Raw genomic sequence first — 13,301 nt, forward strand, 5'->3', positions numbered from 1 at the left:
ACAATAAACTGGTGCATGCGTCACACTGTGCGCCACGTTATTGTTTCGGTGAAATGAATTTCTACAATACTGTTAATTCTACTCTCTGCAGTGTTTAAATGCTTACATATACACACAGTTACTGTCCCTCCACACATACGACTCGGTTCTGCTTCTATGCCCCAGCTTTGTTTACTTTTTCCCACCGAGGCTTCTAGACTTCTGATTGGCCAACATTTCTGCACGGTTAGGAATCTAGCGCCACCTGCTGCTTTGGCATGTTCATAGCAGCATTTTCCTTCATTTCTCCCTTTATGTGTGGACGGGATTGTTTTTTAAAACGAAAACGGAAAATCTCCGTTTTCAAAAATACCCGTGTACGTGTGGACGTAGCCTCAGTCTCTGACTGGAAGCGCTAATTCGTCATTCGGCTTTTGTCAGACTAAAGTAACTGTTAAAACTGTTTGAAAAGCTCAGCTATACAACAAGGAGAGATTGAGAATTTCCTTTTAGTTCTCAGTTTACTTGATATTGACAAAAGTTAGTCAGTTTTGTCTGTTCTTCTGTAAAACAAACTAAGATTTATTTTTAGAATTAATACTTTATTTCTAAGTGGAATTGACAATTTAGTCTGTTTCGTTTGTTCTATTTTGAAACTTAAACGCTTTAGCGGCTGCCTTTTGTGTAGTTTGCAATATTTGCCTTTATTTATCTGAAAAAGTCTCATGTTCCTTAAGTACATCTACCCTGTTGAACTTATTATGGGAAATAAATATTTAAAAACAAGCTGCTGATTATTTCACATTTTACTTGTGAGCAACGGCACATTTAAATCTTACAAATATAGTTATTTGGCTTATATCGTGATAGATATCGTTATCGCCTGAAATGAAAAAAACATATCGTGATATGAAAAAATCTCATATCGCCCAGCTCTACATCATCTCCAGCTATGTTTTAAAATGATAGCCTCACTGCTGTTTGGCAACGGCAGAAAGCATTTCAGCTTCCACCTTCATATTTCTTCCACTTTCTACAACTGTGGCAATTTTTAAAGGGCTGATATCTCACTGTACAAGAAAAAGCTTCATCACTTCGGGGTGTCTCATGAGTATCCAACCATATACTAAAGGTGGTGTGTGTCATTTTTTTTCTCCAAACATCTGCACAACTTTAAATAACCATCTTTAAATCACTCAGGGAACACTGGCAGGATGAATTGGGCACTGAAATTACAGAAAGTATGGAAGACTGTCGTACTTCTTCTATAAATGCTTTGCATATTTCAATACAACTCAACTCACAAGTTTCATAGATGGCTTTTCTCATACCTAAACCCTCTGAGTGAAATATCAATTAACACTATCTCGCCGTTTATAAAGTTAGATGCCTGACCTGCTTAATGTTTTGTTTCATAGCAACTTTACAGACTTTAAATGAGACTGAAGAGCACTTATCAACATTCATTAAGAATCTTTTCTTACACAAAAATACAGCTCTGTACAATAAAACACCGACAGCGGCGCAGCTACTCTTAAAGATTCCCCCGTAGTATTGTTGCTTCCTTGAGTGGTATCCAGAGAAGTGAGCAGCACAGCACTTCAAAGATTTACGTTCTCAGTATAATTGAACTCTTGACACAAGCAGTGCAGAGTTCTAGTAAATACCATGTCTTCTTCCTTTTCTTTACCCTGACATCCTTTTGCAAGAGAAAATGAAATCCCCCTGGAGGACCTCTCGCCAGTTCAAAGAGTTGAGTCTTTTGCTCTTTCATGCAGGAAATGTAGAGAATAGAGGACGAGTTGAGTGTTAAATGATTATCTGTCCTGCAACACTTCACCTCACAGTATAGGGTGTTATATTTGACCGCTGCTTGTTAGGGAAAGCGGCTCTGTAATGGGTAATTAGGAAAAGATACTATGATATGAATCATGGTACATGTTGCCAGGGGAGAGGTTCGATATTTTAAGATCTGGATGTTGGCCGAGAAGGCTTTGAATCATTCAGCTTGGGTGTTTCTTTGATTGATGTGATTGGCTACCACCTGTGCTGGATCACTTGAATCAACACAAATCAGCTCGTGCCTACGCTGCCACCTGAAAAGTTAAACTTTTCATAACACTTCACCAGTAACTAGTAAGTAACTCAACTAAATCAAAGCAACAGCCCATCATTATGAGACTAGCAACACACAGCATCAAACATTCAGAGTGAATGGCGAGGAAGCTTCAGTGCAAGTCATACTGAATTAAGAATTATCCCCCCCCCCTTCACTTGTCCAAAAATCCATAATTAAATAAATTATAAATCAAACCTGTTCTGGTATACCAACTATGTCGAAGGCAGCTTAAAGCAAAACAAAATAAAACAAAAAAAAAGCTGCAATGAAACCCTGGAGGGTTCATTTTTCTCAACACTGCATCACAATCAACCTGAATATACTCTATTAAATACAAAATGTGCGTACACTGACTTCATCAAAGCAGCAAGCTACTGGCTTCATATTTAGTTTGATCTAATTCAAATAAAATATCACAACATTTAGAGAAATGGTTTTAGTGACAACAATAGTTCTTTAACCTCAAGTGCACTGTGGAGGCAGACACACTCAAAAGCATCTATAAATCATGGCCTATTTATACGTGATGACCCCATTCGTCAATCTGAACTCATGCAACTCAACTCAGTATTGGCTGTTTGTGTATGCAGATGCGTTTGCTTACATTGGCTTGGACCAAAACCAGGTACCGTGTTCTGTCCTCGTAGTTTAGTCTCTCTGCCAAAATAATGTTTCCTGAAAGGCTGTTGCTGACTGCTACTGTTCTGTTAGATGCCTGAAAGAGAAAGCCATGGACTGTGATTAATAAAGAAATCTGCATTTGTGTAGAAGATGCTTATTATGATGTGCGATCTGTCCATATACCGGGTCTCCGGGGTTGTAAATGATGCTGTATTCTATATGTCCATTAGGTCCATCATCAATGTCTATAGCACCATTATTTCCCGAGAAGCCAGTGAAAATTGTTGTTCCAGGTGGTGTGAGCTAGACAAAAATATGCAAGGGAAAAAGAAAAGTCAACAGCTCTAACAGCCCCCTGTGAGTACAACGTCAACTTACAGCAGAAAGAACATTCATATGGCTATTACTGCTGCCGCTCCATCCCATTAATATCCCCAAAAAATGGGGAAAAAAGGGAAAATGTTGGAGTCAGCAGCAGTCTGAAAGCTTACGTGCACTGCTGACAGAATAACAAAAAGTAAGTATGAGAACCACTGCTGTTCCCAAGAGCCCTTAGCAAAGTCCACAGAACCAGGCAGTGGGCAGGAGATCTTGTTCAGGGAAGTTGACAGCAATGTAGACTGACTCACTGTACTGTTAGGGCAGTTGCACGTGGCTATGATAACACACTGTGACAGGAATTTTGAACATGCAGAGCACACAAAGGGTGAACAGCAAAGAACAGAAGTTGTGGTTGCTTAGAACTCAGCGGGGAGCTCTCATTTAATCTCAAAAACATATGACTAGAAAGTCTGAAGATTTGATGCATTATCTTGAATCACTGCAGGTGTTGCAGGTGTATTTGAATAGATGTATGCGAGTTGCAGATGGTGTAAATATCAAAGCCTAAACATAAATACTAAATATAGGCAATGAATAATACGCTGTTAACAACAAACAATTAACTAACAGCCATTTGAGTCGTACCATTATTTTAAATGTCTGACAAATTGTCTCAGATGTAAAGGAAAGAGGCATTAGATTTAAAAATCTGCCCCACTCTGCCTCACAGTTATCAAACATTTCTGGCAAACAGCAACGCATGACAGTACACTGTGTTTAAGATTCGTGCATAGGGGCACAGGGAATTGCTCCCTTACCTCGTTTACTGCGACATAGTAGCGTGGCTGCTGAAAGCGAGGGGCGTTGTCATTCCTGTCCCTCACAACAATCCGTACCTCATGCAAGATGATAGTACCAACCAGCTGATTTGTGCACTGCACCTGAACCACGATGGTACTGATGGAGTTGGGGGGCTGAAAAACAAATAACAAGAAAGAAAAAAAATGCTATATAACACTGTGGAAATTGTAGAGTTCTAATTCCCATGTTTCTTATATAATGGAGTCATAATAACCTACAGCGTATTGTATCTGACAGTTTGTAAAGAGCAATAGGCATACTTAATAACAACAGTGGAAAGCGACACAGTTCCAGTATGAAATCTGCTTGTTAGCTATCATGCTTGCATAGCATTGGTAAAACCTAATGAGGGCGATTGTTTGTTAGGCTACCAGGGGCAGCCCAATATTTATTTGTGAATATGCAGTGTAAGAAAACTATTATAAAGGATGAAAGTGCAAATACACTATACTGAAAGGCAGCATCTCATCATACTGCCATTACTACGCTCATCTCAGTTTAGCAGCAAGGGTCAACTTTCCACATAGTGTAATTTGGCTAACTAGCTCCCTCCATCACTTCTCTTCTTTTCAGCTGCAGAGCTTTGTCCCACACATGTACTTCCATTATTATTTATTCTATATGCATTCATGGCATATTCCTGTTAATAGCTCCACATTCACCTCCTCCTCTTTAGTCCGTATGATCTGAACACATGCTTTAAAACACCTTTTCACTATGACAGCAATACTATGCACCCTGCATCATGGATCCTTTACTGCACCATTTACACAGGTGTGTATGTACTTAGGACCTGTAATGTGTTGCACAGACACATGGACATTTTTGTTTTTTTGTCATTGAATCACTTTAAGGCTAAGAGTGAATTACCATGGCCTATTGACACAAATTACAAGCAACTCTGTTGCTACACCATATCTTGTGTTATTCTAAATCCATCTATCCATACATCTGTTTCCCAGCTGCATATTTGTTGGAATGGCTAAGGGTTTATTTTCTTACTGTATTGATGATTTGGCATAACTAAGGCAAGAGGAAGCTGAGAAATAAACCCTCAGTACTGTACTCACATCTCTGTCCAGAACACGCCCAGTGCTGTTGAGGTAGAGTCTCTGCCGTGCTGGTTCCAATATCACCCAGTAGTCAAAATTATCCAACAACGTCAATGAGATGGTTCTGCCTGGGTCTTGGGCACGGCCATTTATCTGCATGTTTTCCACCAAAACTGTACCTATAAATGAAGAGCAGTCATAAATAAATCAATGACTAAGACGTAAAAGGATTTTCACCTTAAATAATATTTTATTATACTATGCGGTAAACTGGTTTGTCAAAAAAATGCAATTAAATTGCTTTTTAAAGGACTCATTCTACATACTGGTCAAATATTTTGCTTTAAAAATATTTAAAAGCAAATAGGCTGGAACGTGAAGGTCATACAACTTTAAATGGCCATCATTAGGCAACCAGCAACCAACATTAACAGCAGCAGTCTGTACAAATTTTGTTTTTATTATGGGTGATGTGCTTAATATTGGGTATCCTTTCTCAAATAACTTTGCAAAGAAAAACATAAAATGATTTTTAAGTTTCACTCTTATATGAACATTCAAAGTCTGCCTTAGATAACTGAAAATACTGCCTCAGATCTCTGTGGACTATTCCACATATTATGTAGGCAAATCTCTAAAATTGATAATTATCATCCCTGGGAGCACAGTCACCTTCTGGTTTATATTTTACGGCTTTTAATCAGCAAGTAATTAAACTTTGCTACAGCCTCTGGGACAAATCCTGTAAAGCCAGTTAAATCTGAGGATTGGTTGACTCCTAAGTGGCCAAATTAGATTTTTGAAAAAAAAAAAAATACTGGAAGCTTAATAATGCAGGAACTAGCAGCCAACCCTACGTCCTACTGCCCCAGCACCTCCTAGATGCTCAAGCCCTGAGCAGTTTTATTTAGAGCAACATGTACACAACACAGCTTTATTGAAAACACCAAATATGGAAAAATGGCACTTTACTGACGGAAATTGGGTAAACTTTTTTTTTTTTTTTTTAAGAAAATGTCATTGCACTGGCCATGACAGTTACACCGGTTATGTTCATTTCTTTTTGGGTTCTTGAGAGATACACACATATTGTGACATAGTGAGAGTATTCTTTGTGGCAGCCATCACAAACAACCAGAACCAAACACGAGTCACTGCTTTACCTGAAAAAGCTTTGAAATGAGATCCTGCTACGACTTTTACTAGTTTTAGCCACAAAAATATTAACACCCAGAAGATCTGTCCATGTTGTAACAACATTTGGGATTCAAAAAAGTCGATTTTTTTTTATTTACTTTTCTAAACCAACACATTTGATGTATCATATCTTTAAAACATTACAACAATAGGCACTCAGTGGCACTCTCCTTGTTATGGCTAGCTGTCTAAACTAAACCTGCCATTGCCTTTATCTGCTTTATGGCTGCTATTGTGACATAATTTTGGAGAAATTTATTTTTTACGCATTGTGATTAAAAATATTAAATGACTGACATGAATTGTATTTAAGACAATCAGTTTGTCTTTATACATATGCAATACAAGATTAATTGTTTATAAGTAGAGTACTGTGCAAACGTTTGTTTTTTCCTTATGTTTGCACATTTCAATAAATCCCTGCACCTATTTCACATGTTGTATTGTCCCTAGCAAAACACAAAGAAATGAGTTGTTGGCTCAAGATTTTAGCACAGTACCGCAGCTCAGCTAATGACCAAACATACCTTACATCTGACAGTGTGTTCATGCATTATCATTTACTGACATTTCAACCACTACCTTAATTCCAACCCTTTTCCATTCAGTACATTTTACATGTACCTAACATCATGGATCACGTAATCCAGTGATTTTCAAATGTGACAAAGTGTGAAAAAGTGACTAAAGTTTAGAGCTAACAAACTTACAAGTATACATAGAAATTCTGCAGAGACTAAAAGCCCTTGACATGCCTTGCTAATCTACCAGCTGTAAAACGTAAGAGGGTGGTGGTATTTTAATGGGCTTTTTAATTGGTGCCCCCAACATCTTGTACTTTATCATTTCATAAAACCGGTTTAGTCATTTAGTCATTAGTCACTCAGACTCGAAGATCCTCAAGAAGGAGCACAGATGGAGTTACGATGGAAGCTTTTGCATTATAATTACAATACCCGCTGCTGCATTTTCATGCTCATATTAATGACTGCGATCCTCGTCTGTAGTAGTCAAGGTTTGATGCATCCGTGTGTTGTGATCACAAGGACCAAAAATTATGTGTCTCCGTTAGGCCAAACTCAGCCTGAAAAATGGTTCTTCTAAGAATTTAATTTAAAAGTCAAAAGAGCCCCCTGTTGCTGGTTCATTAATCTAAAACACAGCTTTTCATAATATCTGCCTCAGTAACTTGAGTGGTGAGCAACATTTTTTTTTGAAACTCTCGGGTTGTAAATTACGCAGCTGATAATATTACAAAGGAGGCCACAGAGAGTCTTCTTTCTTTCTCAAGTTAATTGAACTTCAGTTTTTCTGCTGTGACAGCCAAAACTCCTAGTTTTTTGAGCACACCCTCCCTCAATCTCTGTCACGCAGCAAAAAGTTGTCCTCCTCATCAATCGAGAAGATGCCAGAGTCTGTCAGACCTGTGCAGACCTAGCCATGTGTTATATACGGTATGTACTAAATAAATAAAACAAGTCTCTTGAGTAGCCTGTGACTCAGTCAGTGTCATCTCTGGGCAGAAGCGCCTCTGATCTGGGCTTCACAGCAGACCAACTCCACAGAGACAACACAGAGAGCTCACTTTTATCCCAAATATCAATAATGCTGGCATCCATAGATGATGGCAGCAAATAAGTGTGGAGGCCCATTTCTGATAGGTTTCCAAGCTTGGTATGAAAAAAAAAGTCAGTTTCATTGGTAGTTTCACTCATTGGTATTAGCATGGAGTCCAGTCCTTTGAGTTGAGGCCACAATTTTCATTTTTAAAATGAGTTCATGGTGCCACAAGAAACCACATAAAAATATTAACAAGTTGCTAAACAGGAAGTTAGCTCACTGCAAATGTTGCCAGAGACTAGAACTTGCCAAGTACTTTTTTTATTTAAAAAAAAAACGTGGTTAGCACAAAGACCTCCAGTAAGAAAAGATTTTTTTCCCCATTTTAATAGGAGTAGACAGTAAGCACACGCGTAGAAATGGTGGCATACTGTTGAAGAAAGGAGTTTGAGTGGAAATAGCTGCAGTCATTATGCACAGCTCTCTTCTGAAATTAGCGGGATAAAACACTAACAACAAATTCACATAAAAAGTCAGCTAGTATAAAAGCTAAACTAGATCAGGTGTTTGAAGGTTTGCATTAGAAACTCTGAACAGTCCCAGAAATGTTTTGTGACCAAACATTGCTAAATTGTATGTATGAAAATGCCTATTTATCTATGTAGTTACTGGCTTTTTACAACACTAAAACGCAATACTGCAACATCTCTGGAAAGAAGTATATCCATTTCATTTGCATATATTTTAATATTTGATATGCAGTTACATGTATTTTCTCCTTTGTGTGGGAGGCAAGGTTTTACTTTCCTCAACCATGACTTTGGTCAGACCTGTCTCCAGGAAATGCATTGCTACTGCAGTTTAAGCCCAAGCAATATCAATACCATCATAATAAACTAAAATAACAAAAAAGTGCTAATTTCTGACCTAGTTTGCTACTTGGCATCTGATAAACAAGACACAAACAAGTAGCTATCCTGCCTTTTTTTTTTTTTTTACAAAAAAAAAAAAAGACAAAAAAAAAAAAAAAAGACAAAAAAGGAAATTTAAGGGGAAAGAAAATCCCCCCAGTACAAACCTTGGGAGTCTGAATGCATAATTATATCGTTAATCCATCTTTGTGTGCATAATTAACAAATAAAAAAAATACATATGATATTCATTTTTAAATTTTCATTTTTGGGGATTAAAATGAGGTAAGAAATCTATACTGACATAACTTCATCAGTTACTTATTAATTGAATTGATTTTGGTATCTTACTGATTGCTTTTAAAACAAAACAAGGCCTTAATATATGCCTGCTTCCTGGGTGAGGTCCAGAGAGGCTCCAATTTTGGATGTTACAGAACAGTCTAAAGACTAAATGAGGCACGTGCCTCCATATTTCACATTCAATTCAATTATTAATATGAGACTTTTGGTGCTCTCTATTCCACAGAGCAATGCAACCTCTGAAACTCCTTAATGTTTATGAACTCCTTTAATTGTGTTGTATGTATGTACGCATGTTTATGTACTAAATATAGTAATAGCTGCAGTATTCTGTTACATTGTTCTCTATCAAATAATCTGTGTACTAAAAATGGTCAAGCACCATTAGGGAAGCATGTCTGACAAGATTTCTTGTTCTGTGCACTTGCCATTGTTTATGAATACATGACAATTTAAAGAAGAAAAAAATAATACAAACTTATATAAACAGACAAAGGTTTCATTTTGTCAAATATATTCACCCTTTTGCAGGATGGTTTACCTGCATGTTAAATGTAAAATAAAAACTAAAAGCTATCTATTTACAGTACATCTATTTACAAAAAGTCTGATTTTACACTTAAAATCTGCTAAGCTTTAAAATAAGGCATTTCTTTTAGAAAACCCACACTGTTTGACTTTCTTTAAAACTTCCTAATCTCTAAAATATCAAGGTAACTTCTCTGCCACGTCTCGCTGTTATGCCCACATACTGACTCCTGATCTCACTCAGGCACAGACTCATTAACACATACAGCACAGACATGATCACCACCTGTCAAGAGACCTACTGTGCAGCATACATTGCCAAAATTAAAACAGTGTACAGTGGGGCAAAAAAGTATTTAGTCAGCCACCGATTGTGCAAGTTCCCCCACTTAAAATGATGACAGAGGTCAGTAATTTGCACCAGAGGTACACTTCAACTGTGAGAGACAGAATGTGAAAAAAAAATCCATGAATCCACATGGTAGGATTTGTAAAGAATTTATTCGTAAATTAGGGTGGAAAATAAGTATTTGGTCACCTCAAACAAGGAAAATCTCTGGCTCTCACAGACCTGTAACGTCTTCTGTAAGAAGGTTTTCTGTCCCCCACTCGTTACCTGTATGAATGGCACCTGTTTGAACTCATCATCTGTATAAAAGACACCTGTCCACAGCCTCAAACAGTCAGACTCCAAACTCCGCCATGGCCAAGACCAAAGAGCTTTCGAAGGACACCAGGAAAAGTATTGTAGACCTGCACCAGACTGGGAAGAGTGAATCTACAATAGGCAAGCAGCTTGGTGTGAAAAAATCAACTGTGGGAGCAATCATCAGAAAATGGAAGACATACAAGACCGCTGATAATCTCCCTCGATCTGAGGCTCCACGCAAGATCTCATCCCGTGGGGTCAAAATGATCATGAGAACGGTGAGCAAAGATCCCAGAACCACACGGGGGGACCTGGTGAATGACCTGCAGAGAGCTGGGACCAAAGTAACAAAGGTCACCATCAGTAACACACTACAACGGCAGGGAATCAAATCCCGCAGTGCCAGACGTGTTCCGCTGCTGAACCCAGTGCATGTCCAGGCCCGTCTGAAGTTTGCCAGAGAGCACATGGATGATACAGCAGAGGATTGGGAGAATGTCATGTGGTCAGATGAAACCAAAGTAGAACTTTTTGGTATAAACTTAACTCGTCGTGTTTGGAGGAAGAAGAATACTGAGTTGCATCCCAAGAACACCATACCTACTGTGAAGCATGGGGGTGGAAACATCATGCTATGGGGCTGTTTTTCTGCCAAGGGGACAGGACGACTGATCCGTGTTAAGGACAGAATGAATGGGGCCATGTATCGTGAGATTTTGAGCCAAAACCTCCTTCCATCAGTGAGAACTTTGAAGATGAAACGAGGCTGGGTCTTCCAACATGACAATGATCCACAACACACCGCCCGGGCAACAAAGGAGTGGCTCCGTAAGAAGCATTTGAAAGTCCTGGAGTGGCCTAGCCAGTCTCCAGACCTCAACCCCATAGAAAATCTGTGGCGGGAGTTGAAAGTCCGTGTTGCTCGGCGACAGCCCCAAAACATCACTGCTCTCGAGAAGATCTGCATGGAGGAATGGGCCAAAATACCAGCTACTGTGTGTGCAAACCTGGTAAAGACCTATAGTAAACGTTTGACCTCTGTTATTGCCAACAAAGGTTATGTTACAAAGTATTGAGTTGTATTTTTGTTATTGACCAAATACTTATTTTCCACCCTGATTTACGAATAAATTCTTTACAAATCCTACCATGTGGATTCATGGATTTTTTTTTTCACATTCTGTCTCTCACAGTTGAAGTGTACCTCTGGTGCAAATTACTGACCTCTGTCATCATTTTAGGTGGGGGAACTTGCACAATCGGTGGCTGACTAAATACTTTTTTGCCCCACTGTATGTGTATTGCAGCCATCACTGATTGAGGAGGGATATAACATCACTACTAACTTAGCACTCCACAATTACTCATGATAGACTCTGACATGAAAAACATCTGTCGTTATGCATTTTGGTAGAAAACTGGGGTCAAAGTAGCAGCAGCTGTTTGCTTCAGTAAACAGTGATTCTAAGTGTTCTGTGAAACAATCTCATCCTCTGGGGAAATGTCAAGTGTTTTTTTTTTCTTTTCTTCCATTTTTTTGTTTTTTTCCCCCTATTGTGTGCAATAGGTCACATGGAGTCCTGGGCATATTTTTTAAAGTTACAAAATTGGTCTTCCTTGCCAATATCACCACTTGTCATCTGTGTGTACAAATGTGAAATACATACACAATATCCCTTTCTGTTACTGAGTTATGATCTTGAATGATGGTCAGAAATATAGTTTTGCATAATATTGCGATTTACATTGTACAACCTCATCCAATTGCAAAATTTGCAATTGTAAAAAGGCTTTCAGTGGACCAACTGGTTAAACTGGTTTGACTGAATTGTGGTTTATGCCCAATAAAATCCTACACTAAATGGACCTTGTACTGGTTTACCACAAGGTTGCTTCAGTTTGAATGCTTACTGACAGTCAATACCAGTGCAAGCCGCTCACTACTGGCTCACAGTGACAGCACTAACATGCTGATGTTAAAATTGCTCTTATCAATCAGTCAATCAATTTATTTATAAGCACATTTAAAAACAACAGGTTGAAAAAAATGCTGTACATAGTAAAAATGCAAAAGGTAAAAAGTAGAACAAATACACACAAAGAACAAAACAAAAACTCGAGTTTTCAGACGGGTTTTAAAGATGTCAAGTGTTGGAGAGATCCTAATTTGAAGAGGCAGACTGTTGCAAAGTTTGGGCACAGCAATCAGAAGCCCTGGGGCCTGTTCTTCGTACCGCGCTAAGTGAGTTAGCTGGATGAGATTGTTGACGATTTCGCGTGATCCTGGATCGTTCGGTTCCCCGAAGCCCATCCGGGACTTGCTGTCATAGCAACAGAGCCGTAAGCGTAAACCTGCTGGGGAGCAGGTTTACTTTATGTAAACAGGATTAGATCGCGGCCACGCAGGTATGTCCGCGTCATTCATACGAAAGCAACAGCGATATTCCACCACTGTTTCACCATAAATAAATAACATCAATGTAACTAAAGATAATGCAGCACTTGATCCTTTTATTGATTTCACACAGATACATACAGGTCATTCCCTAAAAAAGGGAAATGAACTATTAACATTCTATTACATGTATGTGATTATTACAGATGTAATTCATATTTCAGAGTAGCAATTGCAAATTACTTCGTGTAATCAAGATGAGAGACCACGGCTATAAAAGCGAAGGTGGATTTGGGAAGTCTGTCGCAGTCATATCCTGTCCGTTTACGCGAGCAACCCATTGCGGAAGGTGCAAGATTGATAAGGAGAGTCCTCAGAATTCAGCGTATATTGCGGGACAGACAGGATCCTTTAGCTCAGCGCGACAGTGTGCTCATAGAGAGATATCGATTTTCCCGCGAGGGTATTATTTACTTAACCAACTTGTTGACGAGGGGGTGCAGGACCACCACCTGTCTTTTTTTTTGCTCTGCCCTTTTCTTGGTTGCTGTTATGAACAAACAAACAGAGTATTCCAGGGTCTCTTTCCAAGAGACGAAAAGCAATATAAGTGATAAATATTACCATTCTGTAGAATATTCTTATATTTCACTTTTACTTGTTCCCATGTTCTAGTGGGTCCTGTTGTGGCTCTAATGTGAAAGGGGATATAATATAACATATTATAATATAATATAATGTAATATAATATTGGATAATATGGTGTGATATGATAAATCTACCCTACCGCCTACTGGTGTTGGCC

At 38.6% G+C, this 13,301-nt stretch overlaps 1 protein-coding gene across 1 annotated transcript in view; it reads right to left on the reverse strand.

The window, feature by feature from the left end:
* Positions 1-13,301, reverse strand: part of LOC146695404 (protocadherin-15-like) — a 224,604-nt gene that overhangs the window by 103,120 nt on the left and 108,183 nt on the right. Inside the window, exons 5-8 of the mRNA XM_085477537.1 lie at positions 4,972-5,132; positions 3,859-4,014; positions 2,903-3,022; positions 2,703-2,813 (exon numbers count right to left, since the gene is read on the reverse strand). Coding sequence (XP_085333663.1) covers positions 2,703-2,813; positions 2,903-3,022; positions 3,859-4,014; positions 4,972-5,132 — 548 coding nt within the window. The remainder of the gene's footprint in view (positions 1-2,702; positions 2,814-2,902; positions 3,023-3,858; positions 4,015-4,971; positions 5,133-13,301) is intronic.

Source organism: Copadichromis virginalis, linkage group LG13 (genome assembly GCF_057382275.1).
Source record: "Copadichromis virginalis isolate Kocher_CV1m ecotype Utaka linkage group LG13, C_Virginalis_male_GT1.1, whole genome shotgun sequence".
NCBI classification, from domain to species: Eukaryota; Metazoa; Chordata; class Actinopteri; order Cichliformes; family Cichlidae; genus Copadichromis; species Copadichromis virginalis.